The sequence below is a fragment of the Globicephala melas genome, chromosome 3 (genome assembly GCF_963455315.2).
Source record: "Globicephala melas chromosome 3, mGloMel1.2, whole genome shotgun sequence".
Taxonomy (NCBI): Eukaryota; Metazoa; Chordata; class Mammalia; order Artiodactyla; family Delphinidae; genus Globicephala; species Globicephala melas.
The window spans coordinates 169,484,412-169,508,566 of record NC_083316.1 but is presented as its reverse complement, the minus strand read 5'-3'; the positions used below and the strand labels follow the sequence as shown (position 1 = coordinate 169,508,566).

The 24,155-nt window shown below is 63.1% G+C and overlaps 1 protein-coding gene and 1 long non-coding RNA gene across 2 annotated transcripts; one reads left to right on the top strand and one right to left on the bottom strand.

The window, feature by feature from the left end:
* The first annotated feature begins 3,209 nt into the window (after nt 1-3,209).
* On the top strand, nt 3,210-24,053 carry REXO1 (RNA exonuclease 1 homolog). The gene is made up of 16 exons (XM_030845822.2): nt 3,210-3,468; nt 13,161-14,890; nt 15,857-15,961; nt 17,160-17,370; nt 19,172-19,335; nt 19,485-19,616; nt 19,681-19,804; nt 20,342-20,455; nt 20,564-20,701; nt 20,818-20,931; nt 21,524-21,597; nt 21,821-21,931; nt 22,346-22,461; nt 22,627-22,765; nt 22,952-23,072; nt 23,151-24,053. Exons 1-16 carry the CDS (start codon nt 3,312-3,314, stop codon nt 23,237-23,239), a joined length of 3,639 nt encoding a protein of 1,212 aa, XP_030701682.1. The 5' UTR covers nt 3,210-3,311; the 3' UTR covers nt 23,240-24,053.
* On the bottom strand, nt 15,279-19,589 carry LOC132597153 (uncharacterized). The gene is made up of 3 exons (XR_009563582.1): nt 19,358-19,589; nt 18,470-18,525; nt 15,279-16,076 (listed from the first exon to the last, which is right to left on the bottom strand). It is a non-coding gene; the product is annotated as an uncharacterized lncRNA (long non-coding RNA).
* Nucleotides 24,054-24,155: the final 102 nt, after the last annotated feature.

Genomic DNA, 24,155 nt, shown 5'->3' with positions numbered 1-24,155 from the left:
TTTCCAGAGCCTTGTGGTTTTTCCCATCGCTGGTCCGAGCCGGTGGGCCCTCTGAGTCCCTCTGTCCCCCTCGCCAATGGGGTCCCCAGCCTCCTCTTGGGGAAACTGAGGCAGTGGGCTAGTGAATTCGGGGACCCAGTGGCGGTCTTGGCAACGCCCCTCCAGCCCTAAGGTGCGGGGGGGGCTGCCCTCTGCTGCGCGTGGCGCGTGCTGTAGTCCAGCGGCACCCACGCCTCGAGCAGCTGCGCCCCCAGCCCGCCTTCCGGCTCCGTTACCCGGCAACCGAGGCGCGGTGACACGGCGCCCGGGGGCGTCCGCTGCCCGCCCCCTTCCGGAACCGGGGGCGGGGGGAGCCCGCGCTTCTCTAGACTCTAAAGGACTCGCGGGCTCGACAGGGCTCCTCCCCGGAGGTTCCCCTCGACCCCTGCCTGGCTCCTGTGCCCATCGTCTGGCCGCTCCTGTATCGTGTATGCCTGCTGTATGCCGGCTCCCAATTGAGAGGGCAAGGGGCCTCGGGAGCGTTGAGAAACTGGTGAGGGCTCTGAACCCCTTCTTAGGAAGAGTGCATCCCAGGTTCCAGCGGTCTCCAGAGCCCGGATGGTGTGTGGGGGACTGCGGTGGGGGGAGCGCGGACCCTCCCCACGGGTTTCCCCGCTTCCCGCCCCCGGGAAGGCGGCAGACCTGCCATCTGGTGGCTTCCCCTGGTACTGCACCACCGGCTCCGGCCCACCCCTCCCCAGGGTCCTGTCCTTGGGGCCGCCAAGGTCGCCCCAACCTGGGCACGGGGCCCTCGCCTTTACTCGATGGTGGCCTCCCTCTGGCACTCCCCTTGCTCCCTTTCTCCTGGAATCTGGCCCGAAAGCCCGCAGATCTCGCTCCCTGGACCCCTGTCCCCCTCCAGCTCTGGCAGGCTTCTCTGCTCCTTTGTGGCAGGGTTCCTGGAATGCTGGGTCCACGCGGGCAGCCCCCCCTTTAGTCTCTCTTGGTCGCACTCCCACGTGCCCCGGAAACAGCTCGAAGATGCCCCCTCTGCCTCCTGGACGCTTCATTGGCAGGTGGCCTCGGGACCCCTGGCCCTCCTCCCCAGGTGTGCTGAGGACACCCCCTGGTCCATGCCAGCTGGACCTCACCCTCAACTCCAGGCCCGGAATGTTCTTACCCCTGCCCCCAGTCTGCCTTGGTCGGCTTCCCTTCATCACTGCAGCTTCATCTTTCCAGGTGTACAGGCCAAAATCTTTGGGGTCACCCGTGACTCCCCTCTTTGTCTCACCACCCACATCCAGTCCACCCGGAAATCTCCCTAGAGCTCTACCTTCAAAACATATCCAGAATCCACCCACTTCTCCCCCCTCCTCGGCCTCCACCTGGTCCCACCTCATCATGGCCCACCTGGACCAGCATGGCCTCCCCTGTGGTCCTTGACTCCCACCCTAGCTCCTGACAGTCTGTCCACCCTGTAGTGGCCACAGGGCGCCAGTGAGCACCTGTACCAGGTCCAGTCCCTCCTCTGCCCAGAGGCCTGCAAGGTTCCCACCTCCCTGGGGATAAAAGCCCATGCTCTCCCCATGGCCCACAGGGATCTGCACGACCTGCCCCGTCCCCTTCCTGCCCTCCCCTCCTCCCTCTCTGCCCCTTGCTCACTCTGCTCCAGACACATGGACCTTCTAGCTGTTCCTCCAACATGCTAGGCCCGGCCCTGCCCCAGGGTCTTTGCACGGGCTATGCCCTCTTCCTGGAAAGCCCCTCCCCCAGATGCCTGCTTAACTTCCTCATTCGCTTCCTTAGAACTGCTCAAATCCCACCTTTCCCATAGGACTATGTGAACCACCCCTTGTCCCAGCCCCCTACTCTGTTCTACTTCCCCGTCATAGCACTTTTTACCTTGTATCAAGATATTTACTGATTTCCTGTTGTCTGTCTGTCTGCATCTATAATGCTACAGCCACCAGGGTGGGGATCTTTGCTTTGTTCAGGAGCCCACCCTCCTGTTGGCAATGGAGGAGAGGCATTGAGAGACCCCTGGGGTGAGGGGTCTCAAGCCCATATGTCTGCAGGGCCAGGTGGCTGAGGTAGGGAGAGAGGTGGGTTGGGAGAGCGGGGAGGTGACCTGCACAGACTACCGCCTGCTCACAGGAGGATCCTTGGTAATTGCCAGCTGGTGGACAGGCTGGGAATTGTAGTTGTATGTGACATCTCCCTACATTTTAAAAATGGGCAACAGGGCTTCCCTGGTGGCGCAGTGGTTGAGAATCCGCCTGCCGATGCGGGCGACGCGGGTTCGTGCCCCGGTCCAGGAAGATCCCACATGCCGCGGAGCGGCTTGGCCCGTGAGCCATGGCCGCTGAGCCTGCACATCCGGAGCCTGTGTTCCGCAACGGGAGGGGCCACAACAGTGAGAGGCCCGTGTACCGCAAAAAAAAAAAAAAAAAAAGGGCAACAGGCAAATTTACATCATTTGAAAAACTAGTACTGAAACAAAACTGGTACTCAGATACACACATGTTCACAACAGCACAATTCACAATAGACAAAAGGCAGAAACAATCCGAATGTCCATCATTTGATGAATGCATAAAATACGATTTAGGGCAGGGCCTTGGTATACAGTAGGTGCTCAATATTTGATGGATAAATGAGTGAATTGGAACAGGTCTCCTCTGGTAGACCTGGGGATTAGACTGCTGACAAGAGTCCAGGTGGGAGAAATGAAGCGCTTATTGCCAGTCAACCAGGGAGGAGTTGAGTTTCAGAGCCTGAACTGGGTAACTCAGGTGAGGGTTCCCAGGTGCAGGTGAGATGCGCCCGCAGGACTCGAATCGCCCCGCAGAGGGCGCTTTAGGGGGACAAGCTAATAGAACGCAAATTGAATGCAAATGAGCCGCAGCCGAGCCATGTGGGGCGTTTTTTTTTAATCAGGCGCGCCTTGGACAGCCCAGGTGCCGCAGGGGCCTGGGGCTGAAGATGGTGCTTCTGCCGCCGCAGAGGCCCGGGCGGCGGCGGCGGCAAGACACCCGGAAGCCGCAGGCAGGGCAGCCTGCGCCCCCCATCACTCCCTCCGCAGCCGCCTGTCCCAGGCCAGGGGTCCGTGACCCACCTCGGTCCCGCGGGAGCAGGCGTTTCTGATCAGGCGCACTTCGGGCAGCCGCTCCCGGGGTCCCTTGCGGCGTCGTCCCGGGGGCCTCCGGGGACCTCGGAGCAAGATGGCGGCGGCGGCGGGGTCCGTGAGCTGCGGGCGGCGGCGACCGCGGCGCCAGTGAGGGGGCCCGGGGGCCCGGGCGGCTCCGGGCCGGGGCCCCGCCGCGGGACGGACCATGCTACGCTCCACCGGCTTCTTCCGGACCATCGACTGCCCCTATTGGGCCGGGGCGCCTGGGGGACCCTGCCGGCGGCCCTACTGCCACTTCCGGCACCGCGGGGCCCGGGGTCCGGGCGCACCTGGCGAAGGCGGAGCGGCGCCCCCCGCAGCAGGTAATGTCTACGCGCCCGCCCCGGGCTCCGTTCCCTGGCGCGGGCCTGGACCCCAGCGCCCGGGTTTCCATGGTTTCCTGTTCCCCGCTCAGCCCTCTCCCTGCATGGTCGCGGGCTTCGTCCCCCCAAGCCAGGACCACCCACCCCGGGGCCCAGTGCCAGTCGCGGGACCTCTGTAAGCCACCGTTTCCATGAGTGTAAAACGTAAACAATGGGAGGACTTGCTCTCCTAGAGGTGTCGCGAGGGTGGAGCGCGCGGGGATCGGGAAATGAGCGCGGCCGACACTGGTCTGCAGGCCCGGGACTCCTGCCCGGGGAACCGTTCCCGCCGTCTCCCCGGCCCGGGGTGTTGGTTGCAGCCGTTGTTTATTTCCGCGCTTCCTCTCGCGCCGCGCCTCTGCTCGTGGCCGCTCCTGTTTACTACAGCGGAGTCGAGAGGGTCTTGTTTAGCGGCCGCCGACTGTGTGTCGAGCCTGGTGTGTCATGCCAGGGTTAGGGAGTGAGTCAAACCCGGTTGACTGTGTGTTGTGTGTGTTTTGGGGTCGGGGACCGCCTTCCGAGAGAACGCTCAGAGACTGCGCATCCCATCAGCGTGGTGATTATCAATGTCATGGCAGAGTTCGGTGAGAGCTGTCAGGGGGCAGGCAGTGCTTCTCGTAGGAAGTGTGGGCCTTGAGCCGAGACGTGAAGAACGGGGGCAAAAAGAGGGACATCACAAGGAAAGGCCCGCCGGGAGGATCGAGTGTGGTGTCATTCTTTCCGAGGGGAATTCAGGCTCCCGCTGTGGCCCCTGTCCTCCGGGACTGGCTCCCCCTTTCCATCAGGGCCCAGATTTCCCCCATAAGGCACTGGTCCTTGTCTCAGAGTCTTCTTACTTGAAGAGAGGGGCGTCATTGCTAGGATGAAACCATAGGGCTGTTTTCCCAGTTTGCCAGAAAAAAAAAAAAGGTAGAATTTTTTTCAAATTTCCACTGTAAATTTGCTCAGACCGCTGGCCTCTGTAGCCCAGTGTTTGCTACAAGGTCGGGCTCCACACCTGCGCTGGGCTCCAGCCTGCGTCTCAGGAACCTTCCCTCGAGGAGGGAAGACAGACGTGCACGCAGGTGCCTGAGCTTCAGGTCTGGGAGAGGGGAAGGGGGTGAGTAGGAGGCCTCTCGGTGGTCACCCTGTCACAGGGCAGTTTCTCACTCCATCTGTTGAGTTATTGGCGTGGTGTGTGGCGTTCTGTAAAGAGCCCCTGGTGTCTGGGTTCCTCACTGTCAGGACAGACCGGGCGGGCCGGCTCCCTGAGACCCCGGGACTGACTCTTCTGCAGGCCCACAGGTGGCCTTCCAGCCGTCTGCGCTCTGGGGCGCTGACTTCTCTTCCTGTGCATTTCTCTCGTGCCAAGTCAGTCTCTTGATTGCTTCCTACACCACAAATGGCCATTTTCCCAAAGGATCGTTTTTGAGAATCCATTCGGTTGATGTAGCCCTGTCTGCTTCACTTTCCCGCAGGAAAAAGTGCAGCTGCCTACCCCTGACCCCAGTGTGTCTGCATTTTCCTTTTGCAGGTGAGAATAAGCAGCCCTCTTCCCATCACAGAGGGCGGGGCCTGGGGGGCGTGCTCTGGTTACCTTCTGGTCGAGGGCTACCTTGCCCTGCAGAGAGGCAGGGGCAGATCCCAGCCTGGCCTCTTTCTCGCTGCGGGGCCTCTCTGACACTCTCTTTCCTTCTCTGTGGCGTGCTCGTGGGCCAGGGGGAGTGTGTGCCTAGACCTCCCCCACCCCTTCAGCTCCCGTTGCTCCAGATTTTGACAAACCCACTTCCCATCGGGCTTGGAGAGACTGCAAAAATCCAGGCTTTGGGGGTCCACTTTTGACCAGATAGGCACGGTCCAAGCACAGGTGCTTTGGCAAGGGTGGGCTGCGCAAGGATGCTGAGGTGCTGGGTGATGGCCACCTGCAGGCAGGATGTGGGGGTCTCTGTGTAGCCCAGCACCTCTGGCCTTGGGTTGATGGCCTCCTGAGGGCTGGGTGGGCATCCCGTTCTTCCCGGCCCTCAAATCTGCCCTCCTGTGCTCCAGGGTCCCCACCTTGGCACTCAGCTGGGGGATGCCCAGTTACCGCCACGCACCCTCAGTCGTGCTCTTTAACCAGTGGTAGGGACGATTGTCCCCATTTTAGGGACAAGGAGACAGGCCCAGAGAGGGGAAGCCACGCACCTGTGTACACATGGCTGGTAAGTGGGGGACACGGGGTTGATCTGGACTGTCAGGCCCTTGCCCCTCACCACCGACGGCCGATTCCTGCTGCCTGACACATGTGGGACCTGGGCACCTGGGTACCCATTACATGTGGGCTCAGTGCTGTGCCCTGAGGCTGGGAGGTAACAGTGAGAGCTGGGAAAGACGGTATAGCAGGGCCTGAGCACTGAAACCTTCCAAGGATGGGCCGGAAGGAGGCTGGAAGGCGGGGGTGGCCCCAGCTGGGTGGCAGTGGCAGCTCCCTGGGCAACCCGCTCCCCGGGGTCTCAGATTTAGGCCTCGGCAGCGGCCCCTTGTGGTCTGGAATCCTGAGAGCAAGCCCTGCTTCTCCAGGGAAGGTCGCAGCCAGGAGTCAGGCAGGGAAGGGAGGGTGCAGCCAGAGAAACGAGTGCTTCCAGCAGAGGGTGGGTTTTGTTTGATTTTCTCCGCGAGCTGACTTGGAACAGGAGGGGGCAGCAGCCCCTGCAGTATCACTGCCCCGGGCCGCTGGCCACGCTGCCCCTTAGCTGCCTCCCCCGTGGGCTGGGTGCCAGCAGCTTTCCCACTGCCCTGATGACAGTGCTTTCCTCGGTTTGACACTTTCTCTTCCAGAGTGAACTGCCGTGTGCACTTCCCTCCCTCCCCTTCCTGGGAGAGAACTGATACTGAGAAAACCTCAGCAGAGAGCAGAATCGCCTTTGTGTCTGGAGGCCCAGCCAGGGTACTTGAGGACCTGGGAGGGATTTTCCTAGCTGGTTGTCAGGTGTGGTCTTTGGTCAGGCCAGCCACGGCCTCTCACTTCATCGGGGGGTCGGGGGGAGCTATGAAGAATAGCAGAAACTGGGGACATGGGGGGTTATCCTCTGGGCCAGTCCTGGGCACTTTGAGGTGTGGAGCAGCCTCCCTGGTCACAGCCCCTCGATGCCAGCATCCCCCCCAGTCACAACGTGCACAGATGTCAGATGTCCCCAGACGTGGCCCAGTGTCCCCTGGGGGGGCGGGATCACCCTGGGTGAGACCCCCTGGTCATAGGCTGCTTCTTGCTGAGGCCACTTTTTTTTATTTAAAGTCTCCTCCCTGCCCCTCCCAGGGAACTGTGTGCCCAGGTGCAGCTCCAGCCCGGGCCACCAGGCTCAGAGGACAGAAGCTGTGGCCTCCCAGAGGAGGGGCCTTCACTGCCATCCGTGGGTGGTTCTCTTGTTCTATTGTTCTTGACTTTTTTGTAAAGAGAGAGTAGAGGAGAGGTACTGTTGGATTTTCAGAGCAGAGTTCGTCTCTTACACCAGGATGAGAAGAATCTAGGTTGTATTTGTGGTTCAGCCCCACCCAGATGCAGCCCTTGTCTTCGGGGGCAGTGTCCCAGCCAGCGGCAGCCTGGACACGTTGTCTCTCCATTCAGAGCACTTTTTTTTCTGGACTTGGAGAACGTTCATTTTAAAACCACTGGAGAATGCCGCAAAGTCAAAGAAAAGACGTTTCGTATGTTGTCGCAAGTCCTGCATCTGCCGGCTTGTTGTGCGTCCTCCCAGCCTCAGAAACAAAAGGCTCTGTGTCTCTTTTCTGTACTCGTGACCCTGCCTCACTGGTGAAGTTGCATTCTTTTGTGGAGGCTCCAGAGACTCCAGTGAGGTGAGAGGCCGTCCCCAGGCCTGCGGCCCCTCTTCAAGCACTTGGGGAACTTTAAAAACCTGCCTTCTTGCCCAGATCCAGGCTTGGGACACTTGAATAAGGATACATCTGCCCTTAAAGCTGTTTTTGGTATTTTAGGATTCTTTGCTTCGTGTCAGTAAAGCAGTGTCTCTCACCGTGGACAGTCCTGATCCCCTGGGGGACACAGGGCGATACAGGGACATCTGCGGTTGTCATGACTTGGGGGTGCTCCTGGCAACAAGGGGGCGAGGGCCAGGGATGCCGCTCAGTGCCCGCGGGTGCCCAGGATGGCCCCCTTCCCCTACACACACAGACTTTTCCAGCCCCAAACGTCAGTGGTGCCAGGTGACATGGAGCAGCCTGATCAGTGTCCCAGCACCTGGCCCCTTTCGTATTTGAGAATAGGACAGGAGGGCTGGCCACGCCTGCAGGGAGCCAAGAACCCCGAGAATCGTCGCCGCCCCAGCTCCTCCGGCTCTGGAGGTGAGGCAGGGCGGCCCAGGCGCCCAGGTTGGGGTGGACAGGGACAGCACCCTGCTGGGAGAGCTCAGAGGACCACGTGGGTGCCCGAGTGTACCCCCCACCCCCAGAGCATCCTCCAGAGAAGAGGTACAGGCGCCACGGCTGGCTTTCAGCCCTGCAGGTGGAGTAGGGCCTCAGATGAAAACCTTTTGGCTCCACCTTCCGTTGTGCGAAGAGCCTGGCGTCAGTTACTTCTGCAAAACGGGGTCGCGATGCAGACCCTCTACACACAGTGCGCCTCTCTCGTCTCAGCTGTGGTGCGCAATGCTCCTGCTTTGCCGTCCTCCTCCACTCCCATTCTGCCCTCAGAATCCCCCACACAGGATCATTTCCAGTGACGAGCGAGTGCTGGGTGCATAGGAATTTGGTTTATTATTATTTAAGCTGTCCAAGTGCGGAAGGTAGACTTCTGCTGGTCTGATCTGACTCAAAGCAAAACCTGGAACGCTAAAGAGGAAAAGTGCGGAAGGAGGATCACGGGAGCTGGGAGGTGGTCAGGGCAGATCCGGCCGGAGCCCCACAGGGTTGTCTCCTGGTCCCCTGTCCTCCTTGGTGGTGGCAGGTCCTCAGGCTCCTGTGGTAGCCAGTCTGCCCTTTGAAGAAGCAGGCACATGTGCCAGCGGTTTTAGGGCGCTGGGTCCGTGGCTTCCTCTGAGCACTGAGGCTTTCTGTAAAGGGCCATGTGGAGCACCCTGCCCCCGAGGGCTGCGCGGGTGGCAGGCAGTGTCGAAAGCCCAGGAATGTTGCTGGGGGAACTGCCCTCCTGCCTGCTGCTGTAGTTGCTGGGGGGAGCAGGACGGGTGGCTGATGGACCTGGGTGCTCTGGGGGCTGGGACTTGGCCATCTCACAAGCTGTGGCCTCAGCCTGGGCATGCACGTGGGCACGGCACAGCTTCTGTGTCGTCCGTAAAATCAGGAGCTGGCTCTGGGGCCTTCCAAGGGCTCTTCTGGGTCTGTCTGAATTCAGTACTTATCTGGGGACCAGGCTGTGGGGACTCTGCAAGGGAAGGAGGGATGTCCAGCAGCACAGATAACGGCCCAGAGTCCGGGAGAGCGAGCCGTTGGCACCTGAGGTTGCAGGGAGTCGGGCGAGTATCCCCAAGCAAGCAGTTACCGAGCTGGGCTTTGAAGGATGAATAGAAGTTTGCCTAGTGGCTGGAAGTGGAATGTCCTCCATTCTTTATGCTTTTGAGGCCTCTGCCACTTGGGTAGCTTCCTGGGGCAGGGCTGGTCTAGTTGCTCTTCTTCGACTCATCCTTGTGTCCTGCTTACCTCTCGTGTGGCGGGATGGTGTCTGTCTTCTCCTGGCCCCCCTGCCCACCCCCTTGTGTTGTGACCGTCCCCTGGGTTGGAGGAGTCCCCACTGATGTCTAATCAGAGCACAAGTGGGCGGGGGGTAGGGGTGGGACCACTGTGTGCTTCTTGTCTTTGGAGGTGCAGTGGGGAGGAGGGGTGGGGTGATGGGGAGTCTTTCGGGGCCCAGAAAGGATCGCGCGGCGCTGGGTCTTCTGGTCTGGGGGCGGGGAGCCAGGGTTTGGGGTTAGGCAGATCCCTCACCCGCTGCCCTAGATCCAGCCTCCTCTCTCCTCTGTGAGGGGGGCTGACGCGAGCAGGGCGAACGTAGAGATTAAAGGGGAAGGCCTCGGAGCCGGCTGGGTGGGGGTCACGTGCCTCCCAGTGGGGTCTTCACGCTCATGTGTCTGCTCATTTTCGCTTGTTAATTTTACGTGCAGCTAGAGCTTGTGGGCCAGGCGTCTGCGCAGTTATGGAAGGGTGCGGAGTGTTTTCTGGAATGGAAGGGCGTGGTGGGAGCAGAGAGGAGCAGGGGGAAGGCTTGGAGGGGTTGGAGGTGGCCACCACCCCGTGTTGTCCTTCGACCCGCCGTGGGCTCTGCGTGATCCGTTCCCTGAGCGCTGTGGCCCCGAGTGTTTGCTTTTCCCGGCGTGGAGGTGGGGCAGCTGGCCTGGGCCCCGCTGTGCCGGATGCTGCTCAGAGCTGGTGATCAGAGCCGGTCGGGACTGGGTCACTGGGAGAGTGTCCAGCAGCACCAGAGCCGGGAGTGGGAGCTGGTGCACACAGAACTGGGCACAGGGACGGCTGAAGAAGGCTCGGCCCCATGAGCTGGCCGGGAGCCTTCCCAAGGGGCGTCCTTCAAGCGGTGGCCCACCTGGGCAGGCCCTTGGCCTTGTGGGTGTCCCTCTAGTGGCAGTAGCCAACCCCTTCCTTGCCCTGGGCCGGGGGCAGGAACTTCTGAGAGTGTAACCCCAGCAGCCAGGCCTTCAAGGTGCTTTTCCAGTCATCCCGAGGTTCGCCCCCTTTCCGAAAAACAGCCCAATTAATCTTGTTTACCAAAGGCATGCTTCCCTGGTGCAAGCCCCGAAGGAGCTCCCATTGGCTCCCAGCCAGGTTAACTCCCCAGTAACGGGGAGGTGCTTCTGAGGTGCTCCCACGGCCATTCCTGACCTCTCGGGGGTCACCTGTCGAGTCGCTTGTAAAACATTTTCTTGGGGAGCTTCTCCAGTTCCTACCGGTCCCTGAGGCGGGGTACGGCGGGGGCGCTAGGTAGCATCACAGATATCTTCTCCATTTGCCCGCCTCCCCCCACGAGCCTCCAGTAGCCTTGGCAGGGGCTTGGGGCTGCAGCTCCAGGGACCAAGCTCTGGGCCCCATGCACTAGCTTCTGAGCTACAGGGGGCTGCTGCCGAGCCCCTGGCAGCTGTGTCCTTGATGCGGCTAGACCTGTCTGGAGCTCCTCGGGCTGGTGATTTGGCCTTATGGTACCTTGGGGACACTGAGGCCCTGGAGGGGAGGGTGTTGGCCTAGACCGGCTCACGCCCACCTTGGGCTGTTTCTTTTGCTTTTTGGTGTAGCCTGATGGGGTGTGAGGAGGCAGCCTCCCCTGGGACTGAAAACACCCCACGCGTGGGGTGGAAGCTCAGATCTAAGGGGCTGGGGGCTGGGTCCCAGGGCACCTCCTTCCTCTCCTTGCTTCCAAAGCACAGACTTGTTTGTGGGTGGATCCCTTTCAAAATGCAAAGTGCAGGGGTTTGAACTCTGCCCTTACTTGGGAAGGGCTAGAGGCACTCCTGGGTGATTTGCATGTTGTCTGTGGCCCTTTGTGACCTGTTCCAGAGCAGGTCAGAGGTGGGGAAGGACCCCCATCCATTTGATCCTCACCCTGCCCTGCCCACCTCTCCTGGGGGAGGGCATTCCCACCAGCTGGGCCCTTGCTCCTGTCCCCCACCTAGGGGAGCCGGCTGGGGTGGGAGCCATCTTGGCCTCAGGAGGGAGGTTGGGAGTGAGGTGGGTTGGGCTGGAGGCCCCCTGAGACCGGCAAGACCCGACCCACCCCTCACTTGAGATGCCCTGTAAGTGCCCCCTGGCTTGTGTCCTGGGCCCTCCACTCCGAGGGGACGGCGTGCGGGGGCGCTGGCTCTTCTGTTCATCCGGGCGGTGGTGGGCTAGGGGTGGGTCTGCTTTAGTGCCTTCGGACCCGTTGAGGGTTAGGGTGGGCTGGGAAGAGGGCCCTGGATCTCGCTGTTGGGGTTTCTAGCCTTTCCTCTCTGTGGTGCCTTCACCTTGAACCTTGTGGGGGGGCAGAGGGCCCAGTGGCTGTGTGTCCTGACCTGTCCCCCACTCCGCCCTTCACCCTGGCATCCTCAGCTGGGAGGTGGGGGCCTGAAGTGACTGCTCCCCGGCACCCCAGTCCCGCTGCCCCCTGCAGCCTCTGCAGCTTGGTTTTACCGCCCCATCTATAACCCGCAGCCTGGGTGTGTCCTCGGTGTTCTGAAGCACAGATGTACGCGCGCATGTCCTTTCTCCTTTCTAAGCATTGTTTGAGAAATAGGTTCCAAGGTACAAGCCAGACAACAGGCCTGCAGTGGGCCCCGCCCCACCTTGGGCCCCCAGGCGGCCCAGGCCCAGCCACTGGCCCCGGCAGTGCCGGGTTCTCTGGTGCTTCATCAGTGATGCGTGCGTTTCCCGGGGCTTCTGCAGCAAGACCCCACTCACCGGTGCCTTAAAACAACACAGGGTTTTTCCTCTGGTGGTTCTGGAGCTCAGAGGTCCAAAGTGGGTCTCCCTGGGCTACAGTCCAGGTGTGGGCATGGCTTATCCCATCTGGAGGTTCTGGGAGAATTGGCTGTTACTTTGCTAACCAGAAAGCACCAAATCGATCCACTTTTCTGCCAGAGGTTTTACAGATTATGTCTGGCAGACGCTCTAACAATGAACCGTCTCTACGTTCTGGAATATTTGAACACGTTATCCTTTCTCAGAACGTTGGGCTTTATTTGCTTACATCTTACTGAGAATTTCCGCACCTCTGTCCTGAGTCTCCCGTGAGCTTCGTGTCAACTTGGGTGGTATTGGGGTTGGACTGGTCTCGTGGAATACACCCTGGAGCCAGGTAGCCCGCCAGCCGCTCCGCCACCCCTGTTCAGCTTGATACAAACCTAAGTGTGTCCTGTGCCCGCCTTGCCGTCCGCCCCACTTCGTGCTTCCCCAACATTGCCCATTGCCGGAACGTCTTTCACGCCGTGGCGCTGTTCCCTGGACATCGTCGTGCCTCGCTTCCCCCGTGAGATGTGCTGTGCTGTCCTTCGTCCACCCCACCCGCTGCCCCTTCCCAGTGGACGCTTCGGGGCTTTCTGTGTCCTCACCGGTACACACGCAGCCGGTGGAGTTCTCTGTGGGCGAGAGTGCGTGTGGGGGACAGAGCCCTAAAGGCGCTGTCACCAGGCAGGGCCGTGTGCATCCGCCTGTCCACCTGCTGCTGTGGGTGGGCTGTGTCGGCCCCGCCTCCCGCTCCCTCTCGCACCCCTGTCGCCCCCCAGTCAGGCGTCTGTGCGCTCTGCGCTTTCTGCCCTGGCTCGGTGTCCGGCCTCCCCGGCTGCAGGGAGCAGCGTGGTGTGTCTTCAGTGTGGGCTGGGCCCTGGGGAGAAGCCACCCTCTCGCCCAGCTCCCCAGGCCTCACCATCCCCTGTCCCAGGCAGTGAAGTCCCCGGGATCTTGTGGCCTCCTCTGGGGCCTGGGCTCTGTGCCCTCACCCTACCTGGCAGCCTCTTCGGGGCAGGACCTGCAGGGAGGGGCCCTCTGGAAACCCTGACTTGCTGCTGGAGCCTTGGTGGGGGTCGGCCGGAGGTCTGGCCCCCGGTAGGTTCTGGAGGCTGGTACTCTGCTCTTCCTTGCTGGCACCTGGGGTCGAGGCCCGGGACGAGGCAGTGACCGGTCACTGGCTCGTCTGGCCTGCTGCTATAGCCACCTGCTCATTTCTGTTTTCTCTCTCTCCGTTTCAGGGCTCGGTTATGACCCGTACAACCCCGAGCTGCCCAAGCCCCCTGCCCAGAGGGAGAATGGCGCCCTGGGCAGAGGTGCCGAGCCCCGCTCAGACATCCTGGAGCTGGAGCTGGTCAACCAGGCCATCGAGGCCGTGCGCTCTGAGGTGGAGCTGGAGCAGAGGCGCTACCGGGAGCTCCTGGAGACGGCCCGGGAGCATGGCTCGGCCGAGGCCCCCGCCCTGGCGCCCCACGGCCCCACTGCCGGCCTGGATGGGGACACCTTCTCTCTATCCTTCGAATACAACCCCGGCGGCCGTGGCCTGTTAAGCCCCGATGCCAGCTACCAGCCCACGCCTCTGGCCAGCCCCACCGAGCCTGGCACCAAGTACTCGCTGGCCTCTCTGGACCGGGGTCAGGGCTATGGTGGAGGGGCTGGTGGCACCCTGGAGTACGTCCCCAAGGCCGTGGGCCAGCCCCGGCGGTATGGCCGCCCCATCTCCAGCGGCAAGTACGTGGTGGACAACTCCAAGCCATCTACAGACCTGGAATACGACCCCCTGTCCAACTTCTCCGCCCGCCTGCTCAGCAGGGCCAGCACCAAGGACGACAGGGCCCCCAAGCGGCCCCGGGGCTCCCGCGGCAGTGAGCCCTACACACCTGCACCCAAGAAGCCCTGTGACCCCTTCGGCGGCTGCGACGCCAGGTTCTCAGACTCTGACGATGATACCGCTGCTGCTCCAGGTGACAGGCTCGCCACCGCCAGCCCCCCGAGAGCCCGAGTGGGCCCTGAGAGCAAGGCCCTGGGGAAGCCGGGCTCTAGGGAGGGCCCAGAGCCTGAGGAGGGCAGCCTTCGGGAGACCAAGGAGATGGCCGTGCAGTACGACGTGGGGGACCTCGGTCAGCCTGCCAAGGGCCCAGGCGGGCTGCCTCCTGCCAAGCCCAGTTCCCCGGGCAGGGCCTCGCAGGAGCGCAGCAGCCCCAAGGAGGGGAGACCCAAGAAGAAGAAAACCGGGGGGCCGCCGGCCGCCGGCCGCAAGGATGGTGTCGGGAAGACAGGCAGGGGTCAGGATGGAGAGCATGGGAGGCCAGCCGAGAAGCCCTGTGTGGACAGGAGGGGCCCGCGGGCCGGCAGCCCCCGGCACAGGGCGGAGCGGCCCCAAGGGACCAAGAAGAAGCCATCTTCAGCCACTCCGGTGGCCAGCTCAGGGAAAGGCCGGCCCGAGGGGCCGGGACCGCGGCCCAGCCCCGCACAAGGGGCTGCCCACCAGCTGCCAGACAGGACGGGCAGGAAGACCCCGTCAGGGAAGCTGGCACAGCGGAAGGCCCGCTCGCTGGATGAGGGTGCCCCCCGGGGTGCCCCCAAGCTGCCGAGGCGGGCCCTGAGCCACGCCGAGCTCTTCGGGGATGAGAGCGAGGACGAGGACCCGGGGCCCGAGGCGCCCACCCCGCGGCCGCCCGCCCTCCCCAGCCTCAGCTCCAGCTCCGATTCCGACTCGGACTCCAGCCTGGGCCTCTGTGGCACGCAGGGGCCGCCCAAACGCCTCAAGGCCTCCCCACCCCCGTCGGCCAGCCGGTCCTCCCCTCCCCGCCCCTCCTCCTCCTCCTCCTCGGGGGCGGGCTCCGACGTGGACTACTCGGCCCTGGAGAAGGAGGTCGACTTTGACTCCGACCCCATGGAGGAGTGCCTGCGCATTTTCAACGAGTCCACCGCTGTCAAGACGGAGGACAAGGGCCGCCTGGCCCGGCAGGTGAGGGCGGGCTGGGCTCGGGCAGCCGGGCTCCTTCCTGGCTTCCCCCGTGACTGGAGTCCCAGCGCCTGGTGGAGACGGCTCGCTCAGCGTCGGCCTCTCAACTCGTTCAGAATTCAGGACCCCTCGCTGGCTGCCTGCTGCCCCCCTGCACCCCGTCCAGAAAGAGGACGCTGGCTTATGGCCCACCCAGCGGGGTTCCCACGGCAGCCTTCTGAGAGCATCCCGGCCAAGGGGTATCAGGCACCACCATCCCGCCTTCCCCAGCCCTCTCTCCCCACTGAAGCGTTGCTTCTCCCCTGCCTCTCTTGCCTCTCCCCTCCTCCCTCCTTCCCCGGCTTCCCCCCCCCCCGTAACCCGTCCCTGACCCCCCCAAACTCAGCCAGCCTCCACCTTTCTGGTCTCCTGCTGCAGTGTCCCCACCTCGCCACCAGAGGGAGCTTGCTCTAAACAAAGCAGGCTGAGCTAGTCAGTCCCTGCAGAGAACCTGCGGCTTCTGAGGGATCCCAGGGTGGGACCCTGGCCCCGCCCCTTACTGCCTCCATTAGTGCCCCACCCTGTTCTTGGTCCTTTGCTTTTCTGATTTCTTGCCCTTCATTCCCACGATTCTGAGCTTGTCCCTGTGCTGGCTGGGTGGGAGGGGAGCAAGAGGCAGGCGTGAGCGTGGGCTGGGCCAAGTCTGCAGAACTCACCATCCGCAGGGCCTGGGAGGGGGGCCCAGGGTTCAGGCAGCAACTGGGGGCCTTGGCTCCGGGGCGCCAAGTCTGTTTGCTCACCTGGGAGATGGGGCAGATGCCCCAAATCGCATCTCTAGACGCGGCAGCCCTCCTTCAGCACGGTACTGTCTTCCACCCACTACTCGGGCCTGGGAGTCAGACCCTCCGCGTGCTGCAGGCCAGGGTGAGAAGAGCCGCAGCATCGGTGTGTGTGTGGGGGGCCTCGCTGAGGGCCGGATGTGTGTCTCAGCCCCCCAAGGAGGAGAAGACCGAGGAACAGGGGCACTCGGGGCTGACCACTCTGTTTCCTGGGCAGAAGAGGAGGATCTCTCACCTCTCCAAGCAAGGCAAGGAGGTAAGGGAGGGCCCGCTTCTGGGTCCTGGGTAGAGGCTGGCAGGGGGGAGATGGGCCTCGCTCTCCCTTGCCCATGGGTGCCTCTGGCAGCCGTGGATCCAGCACTGCCTGTGTCCTGCAGAAAAATGCCAGGGACCCACGTCCAGTCATCAAATTGCGCTTAGTGCGCAGAGTGGGGCACAGAGCAGGGACAGCGAGATGTGGGGCAGCCCTCCAGCAGGGTCGCACTGCCCCATCCCAGTCCCAGTTCAGAGGTACGCTGTGTGATCTTGGGCAAGTGGCGTGACCTCTCTGAGCCTAGGTTTCCTCCCTTGTGGTCCAGAGACAGGATCAATTGTCAGTCACTATGGGGCTGCTCAGTTAGTTAGCACAGGGAAGGCTGGAGCAGAAGACAGGGCTCCTGGCTGAAGAACTGCAGGTGATCCAATCACCAGACCCCTGCCCCACCCGGATGGGGATTTTGGAAGTACAGTTCAGAGAAGATTGGATCAAGCAGGATCTAATCTAGGTGCTGGGGGTTCCCACCCACTCTGTGTCTATATAAGGGCTGAGAGCACAGTCTGGGCACTTAGAAGCCAGGACAGCAGGGCTGGGAAGGGACCTGGGAGAGTGAAGCATCATGGTGAATTTGAGAGCCGAAGCACCAAGCTGGTTCCCTCCCGGGTATCTGCAGACTTGGGGGGAAGCTAGTTGGTTCCTTCCAGGGTATCAGCAAACTCAGAAGACCAGCTGGTTCCCTCCGAGACCCCTGCACACTCAGGAGGAGGAGAGCTGGTTCCCTCCGGGACGCCTGCACACTCAGGAGGAGGAGAGCTGGTTCCCTCCGGGACCCCTGCACACTCAGGAGGAGGAGAGCTGGTTCCCTCCGGGACCCCTGCACACTCAGGAGGAGGAGAGCTGGTTCCCTCCGGGGCCCCTGCACACTCAGCAGGAGGAGAGCTGGTTCCCTCCGGGACCCCTGCACACTCAGGAGGAGGAGAGCTGGTTCCCTCCGGGGCCCCTGCACACTCAGGAGGAGGAGAGCTGGTTCCCTCCGGGGCCCCTGCACATTCAGGAGGAGGCTTCTGAGGTGGCCTGCTCCATCCCAGCCCTGGAGCACCTGCCGCCCGCCCCACAGTACTACCTCTCTCCTGACACTCCTCGAGGCCTGCTCCGGGTACCTCTGATGTGCAGTCTGGACTTGAAATTTGTCACCCAGGCGGAGCCCACAAGCAGAGGCCCAGCGCCTCCTACCCGTCCCCCGACTGCCCAGGAGGTGTGCTACCGCCGGGCCCAGCAGGCGCAGAGGGAGTCAGCCAGCCGGCTCCAGGCTGCCCAGCCACTGGCCGAGAAGCAGTCCTCCATGCACATCTCAGCCCCCGGAGAGAAGAGGAGGATTGCCCACGTCCCCAACCCCCTCCTGGCTGCAGGTGGGTCCCAGGGTTGTGGTCTTGGGAGTGCTTGTCCAGCAGGAGGACCCCAAGGCCGGGCTCCTTTTATGCCAGTAGTAGTGGCCTTGAGCAGGGCCTGGCTGCGTCTCGGTGATTATATGTCAAACGGGGATAAAAGTCTCCCAGCTGTGTGGGAGGCTGAGGCAGGCCTGTTGTGGCGCCCGGCGGCTCTGGGCCTCTGTGGGCTTTGGTTTTAGCAGTGGGGCGGGCCGTAGGGAGTCTGAGGGGTGTCTTCCTCTCTTCCCTGTCTGTCCACCAGCCCCAGAGGTCTGCCTGTGACTCCGCTCTGCCCCTGCTGCCTGCTCTGTGGGGGGCTCCCACCCAGGTGTGGCTTGCACCTGGTAAGGTGTTAATGGGGGGGGTGGTCCTGGAGGCCTTCACCCTTGAGTCAAGCCAGCTGATCTGGGGTGGGAGTTGGGGGCTGGTTTTCCTCCCCCTCCCACCCTGAGGGCCACTTTCCCCCACTTGGGCTTGTCTGAAAGCTGGGTTGCCCTTCAGCAGTCCGATGCGTGAGGTGCTCAGTGGTGTGTCTGGGGCTGAGGACGTGGGACAGGAGCCGGGGCTCTGCAGCCACCTGGAGGCTCGTTCAGATGCAGTCGTTTGCCCCCTTGGACCAGGGGGACCCTTACTGTCTGAACAGCTGCCTGGGATGTCCTTCCTGCTAGTTCCAAGACCCCTTTGAGGAGCCAGCCCCGAGGAGACGGCTCCACCCGCTGGTCCTGCGGATACAGGCTTCCGCAGGCCTCCTTGGTTTCCCTGGGTGCTAGAGCCTCCTTCAGGAGAAGCTGGCCAGATCCCCATCCTTCCCCCTGCCCCAGGATGCTGGAGGGAGCGCTTACAGCCAGGCGGCTTGTCAGCCAGGGGCTCTATCTCCGGCATGGGTTTTAGCAGTTGTTTGGCCCTGGGGATGTGAACAGAGATCGACCTGAGTTGTGGACCTGAGACGCACACTCTCAAAAGCCTGCACCTGCTCTCAGGTTGTCTGGTCATCACCGATGGCTTGGGACAGTTCTGCCACCGTTGTCACTGCACGCGCTGTGGTGGGGTGGCGGCTCTCCTGAGCCCCAGGGGGACTCACCTGTCATCCGATGCCTCATGCTCCAGATGACCGTAAAAGCGTTCCTTCCTCCGTCACTGAAAAGTGTGCATTCTTAGAGCCGAGGCCGGTCGGCAGTTGGCCTCCTCTGTGGCCCGAGAGGCTGGGCCTGGTGTGGGCCCCGCCGCTCTGTATCTGTGCCTCCGTCTCCTTGCTGCTCCTGTCCTTCCTCGGGGCTGAGCCCTCCCGCCACCCCACCCACCCTCTGAGCCCTTGGAAACAGCCCTGCTGGTGGTCACAGGAGACTGTCTGGTTTGTGACCTCATCAAAGAGAGAGACAGAACAGAGGTCGCTGGGGGCAGGCTGGTCGGTCACAGTGAGCAGGCCCTCTGCCCAGGAGCCAGGGCCTTTCGTCCCTCACACTTGAGTGCCTCGGGGTCGGGGCCGCAGCATGTGGCAGAGGCTCCCCACACCCCCCCGCCACTTGCAGGGCCACCCCAGTGGCGACCTTGCCTGAGCTGGCCTCCGAAGCCCCGTTTTCGTCGCGTCCCCTCTCGATGGACTTGCCCGAAAGCTGATAGAGCCTAATGGCGTTCCACAGCCCACAGGCCAGACCCCGGCCCTTCTGCCTGTGCCCCAAGACGCACGTCCTGCTGGCACTGAACGGCCGCAGCTGCCTGGTGCTCTGCAGCTCAGTGATGGGCGTGCTCTCCTTCCGTACTCACGTCCCCCGTCCGCCTCCAGCCCCTACAGGTGCCAAGAGGACCCTCTCGGCCGGCAGCAGCCAGCCCCCCAATGGCCCCGAGCCGGGCAGCCAGCCCCTGAAGACGCGTACGTTGTCGGGCATGGCGTCCAAGACTACCGCCACCGTGGCCCCCAAGCGTGTGGCGCACAGTCCATCCTTACAGGTGAGCCCTCTGCTTAGCTTACCTCTCTCTGCTCCCTTGTTGTTTCCATTTAACCCGTAGCCTTACTCCTTCGAGCAGTTTCAGTTTGCAGACCCTGAGCGGGGTGCAGACGGGAGCGTGCCACGCTCTGCTGGTCTCTGTTCCCCTAGAGTTTAAAGAAGCCCGTTATCCCAAAAGAGTTCGGGGGCAAAGTTCCCACTGTCATCCGCCAGCGCTATCTCAACCTGTTCATTGAAGAGTGCCTCAAGTTTTGCTCTTCTAACCAGGAAGCCATAGAGAAGGTGCGTGGGGCGGGGCTGGTGGGAGGCGGGGCTGGGCTGGGCTGAGCCGAGTGTCCTCCTGCAGGCGCTCAACGAGGAGAAGGTGGCCTACGACCGGAGCCCCAGCAAGAACATCTACCTGAACGTGGCCGTGAACACCCTCAAGAAGCTGCGTGGCCTGGGCCCTGGCACCGGGCCTGGTCTCAACAGTAAGTCGCCTCCGGAGGACCGGGGCCCAGCCCTCCCCGGGCCACCGGCAGGTTGTCAGACAAAGGCTCTGCGCGCCAGCCACCCGGTTGCCAGGCTCCTGTCAGGATGGCGCTGGGCCCATGCACTCAGAACAGCCTCCTCTCGCTGTTAACCGCCCTCCTCAGCGAGCCAAGGGCCGCCACTAATGGGGGCCTCTGCAAAGCGCAAAGCAGGGGGGCATTTCCTGAGCCCTCTCGAAGGATGCATTAGCGCCTGTCTGCTCTGCCTGCTCTCCGGTTCGGCCCGCTTCCCTGGCAGGCAGCTGCGCACAGCGCCCGAGGTGGCCATCAGAGCCTGTGTAGAGTCCTTTCCCTTCCTTCTCCAAGGGGTGAAGACCCCCGGGGGGTCCAGGGGCGGTGGAGGGGCTGCCGGGCAGCCTGCTGCTCCCCAAAGAGTGCACATCACAGGAGGTCAGGCCGTCCCCTTCTGGAGGAGTGTGGAGGAGCACTTGTGAGGGCTGAGGTCTGAACCTCGTTTACCCTCCCCTCCCCTTCCAGAACCCAGCGGCCGGAGGGTGGTGTCCCATGAAGTGGTGCTGGGGGGCAAGTTGGCTGCCAAGACCAGCTTTTCGCTCAGCCGTCCCAGCAGCCCCCGCGTGGAGGATCTGAAAGGTGAGCTTGGCTCTCCAGGTGCGGCCCCTGGAGGCTCTCCCACCCTCCCCGGCCACTGGGTCCAGCCCCAGCCCGGCTGGGGGCTGACCCCCTCTCCCCTGTCCCCAGGGGCCGCCCTGTACAGCCGCCTCAAGGAGTACCTGCTCACCGAGGCCCAGCTCAAGGAGAACGGCTACCCCTTCCCGCACCCCGAGAAGCCAGGGGGCGCCGTCATCTTCACGGCCGAGGAGAAGAAGCCCAAGGACTGTGAGTACCTCCTGCGCCACCGCCCTTGGGGTGGAGGGGCCATCTGGGGACAGGGAACGCCAGGCCCAGGCTGGCCTGACGCATCGCCCTTCCTCCTGCCCCGTCCCCACTCGCAGCCGCCTGCAGGGTCTGCTGCCGCTGCGGCGCCGAGTACCTCGTGTCCTCCTCCGGCCGCTGCGTGCGCGACGAGGAGTGTTACTACCACTGGGGGCGGCTCCGCCGGAACCGAGGTGAGACCCCCGCTGGGCCGGGCTGGCGCCAGCTCTGACCATTTGTAACTTTTTTCCGTTGGTTGTTCTTCATGGGAAAAGTAACACAAAGGTCTTCCTGTGACAGTGTTCCCGGGTAGATAAAAGGAAGGCCTCCCACCCCATGAGGCCCCCACGCATCCTTTCCACGACTGTCCCCATGGAACGACGTGGGCGGTTCTGCCCCAGTGGGAACAAAGCGTTCGTCCTGTCCTGCGGCTGCTTGTTTCATTTTGTCGCCGGTGTGGCCAAATTCCCTCTCCTGGGAACACACGGGGTGGAGCTGCCGGCTGGCCGCCCGCAGACACGTCTCTGGGTGGGCAGGCCTCCCTGGGGGCCGCGCCAGGCGTGTCCTCACTACCAAATGCGAAGGGCTTGCGCTAAGCTTGGGCAGGGCGGTGGGTCTGCGAGCTGTCCTGGCCCCTCACTGCCTGGTCGGGCCTGGCGCCCTTCCAGGGAGGGGCACTGGGAAGCCCCTGCCCCGCGCAGGCAAACCAGCTGGCATTTGTAGTTCCCTGCGGGAGGCTTGGGCCCAGGGCATCAAGGAGGTCTGCTGACCGCGTCTCCCTTGCAGTGGCAGGGGGCTGGGAGACTCAGTACACATGCTGCTCGGCCGCCATCGGCTCCGCCGGCTGTCAGGTCGCCAAGGTAGGTGTCCTGGGCCCTTCCTCGTCCTGGGAAGCCCCTCCCCGATTCTGGCCAGAGCCCTGACCTCTGAGCTGCCCTTTTCCCATCCTTGATCTACCTGCCTGGTCTGGGGGCTTTGGGAAGAGGTGGACAGTCTGAAAGCCACCAGCACAGCACAGCCCCCTGAGCCCGGCCTTGCCCTTCCGAGCCTGCCGCCCTGACCTTCCTTCCCTCCCACCCTCAGCAACACGTGCAGGACGGCCGGAAGGAAAACCTCGAAGGGTTTGTGAAGACCTTTGAGAAAGAACTTTCAGGAGATGCACACCCAGGAGTCTACGCCCTCGACTGTGAAATGGTGAGGCGGCCCGGCTGCCCAGCGGGGCTGACCCAATCTCTACCCAGAGCCTCGGGCCAGCGCAGGTGCCGGGATAAGAGCGTGAACGGCAGCCGGGCCCACCTGCCCGCTGGGCACCCGTCACAGCCTCGCCTGCGCCCGAGGGCCTGGCACACAAGGTCCACCTTGGCTCTCGGAGGCTGTGTGGGCCTCGTGAGCACAGCTCTGGCTTTGGGAGGGTGCCTGGGCTCACGCCCCCTCCGACCCGCAGAGAAGCCCCGGAAGGCCTCTGGCCTGGTTTCCGTATCTGAGAGTGGGAGCTGAGCCTCCGCCCGCAGGGTTCAGGGACAGGGTGGCCTAGGCGGGAGTGCTGGTGTGCAGGGCCGGGGAGGGCCACCGGGTGCTCCACCTGAGGCCTGTCCTCTGGCCCCGCAGTCTTACACCACGTATGGCCTGGAGCTGACGCGCGTCACGGTGGTGGACACAGAGCTCCAGGTTGTGTACGACACCTTCGTCAGGCCGGACAATGAGATCGTCGACTATAACACTAGGTGTGCCCCCCCACCCTGACCCCCGACCCCTTGACCAAGGAGCTGGGAGCCCTGGCAGGACCCCCATTCCCCACCACGGCCCAGCCTTCCTGCCCGCAGCCCAGCCCCGGGTTGGGGTCCCCGTGCCCTCCCCAGCTCCCTAAGGCCTCCATCCTCCCACCCCAGGTTTTCAGGGGTGACTGAGGCTGACCTCACGGACACAAGCATCTCGCTGCGGGACGTCCAGGCCGTCTTGCTGAGCATGTTCAGTTCAGACACCATCCTCATCGGCCACAGCCTGGAGAGCGACCTGCTGGCCTTGAAGGTACCCGCCTGCCTCGTCTTCGGCTCTCTGAGGGTCCTCAGAGCGTGGGTGGGGCCGTCTGGGGCCCGCTGCCCTCAGCCCAGGGCGGAAGCTGTAGGGTCGGGGAACAGGCACTCGGCGTCCCCCTCCCCCCTTTGCCACCCCAGCCCTCCTGTGGTCCGTGACCGCCCACCTGCCCGCCCGCAGGTCATCCATAGCACCGTGGTGGACACGTCCGTGTTATTCCCGCATCGCCTGGGCCTCCCCTACAAGCGCTCCCTGCGGAATCTCATGGCCGACTACCTCAGACAGATCATCCAGGACAATGGTGAGTGCCGGGCCGTGGGGCCGCGGGGGCCGTGGGGGCTGTGGGCTCCCTGCCCTGACGCATTTGTCTGCCCTGCAGTGGATGGGCACAGCTCCAGTGAGGACGCCAGCGCCTGCATGCACCTGGTGATCTGGAAGATCCGCGAAGACGCCAAGACCAAGCGGTGACCGCCGCCTGCCCGCCCGCCCACCCACCCGCCCGCCTCTCCTGCCGCCCCGGCCCGTTCTCTACCCCAGGCCTCTTCCAAAACAGTGCAATAAATCTTGAGATCTAACCCTGTCCACGTCGCCAAGACACAGAAAACCGAGAGAACGGGACAAGGCGGAGGCCACGAGAGCCCAACGCCGAGACTGACCCCGGAGCCCCGGGCCCCCGCCGCACCCCGTCGCCCGTCCCTGCCTCTCTGCCCCAGACCTCTGTCCTCTGGAGACTGCTGCTGACTCGACGGGCGAGGCCAGGGCCCTCCCGCCCGGCACCTCCAGCGGGCCCTGCTCGTGCCCCAGGCAGCGAGACCACCTGCCCCTGCTCCTTCTCGTGGGCGGGGGGGGGGGGGGGCGGCTGGGCAGGCTTGTCGAGGGTTTGTTTGTGACAGGAGTTGTCTTTTTATTTTGTATTGTTATTTTTATTATTTGTAATTTAAACCTGATAACTTGCACAGTTGTCTTCCCCCACCTGGAGGAGCAAGGCCCTGGTGCTGCCTTCCCTCCCGGGGGACGGGGGTAGGGCTGGGAGTGGAGCACCGGCACCCCAGCCGCCGCCAGGACCTGGGAGTTCTGGGAACCAAGCCAGCCCCTCCATCAGCCCCCAGGGCCTTGCCTTCTGGACGCCCCAGGGCCCATCAGCCTCTGGACACTTGTCTTCCCGCCAGAGCCCCGCCCTCCTCGGGGGGCTGTCTGTAAAGGCCCGCAGTGCCCCAGTTCCTGCATCCCCTCTCCCCCACCCCCAGGCAGGGGCAGAATAAACGTTTGTATGGATTTTAGAGCTCATGGCGTCTGGAGGTGTTCTTGGTGCCAGGTGTGGCTTTACACACACAGTGGAGGTCACCGTCACCCATAACGGGGGGAATCAGGAATGGGACCTTGC

Coding starts and splice junctions, on each gene's coding strand:
- REXO1 (XM_030845822.2), top strand. CDS start 3,312: ATGCTACGCTCCACCGGCTTCTTCCGGACCATCGACTGCCCCTATTGG. Junction 15,962..17,159: donor TCTCCAAGCAAGGCAAGGAG/GTAAGGGAGGGC, acceptor TTTGTCACCCAG/GCGGAGCCCACAAGCAGAGG. Junction 20,932..21,523: donor GCGGCTCCGCCGGAACCGAG/GTGAGACCCCCG, acceptor TCTCCCTTGCAG/TGGCAGGGGGCTGGGAGACT.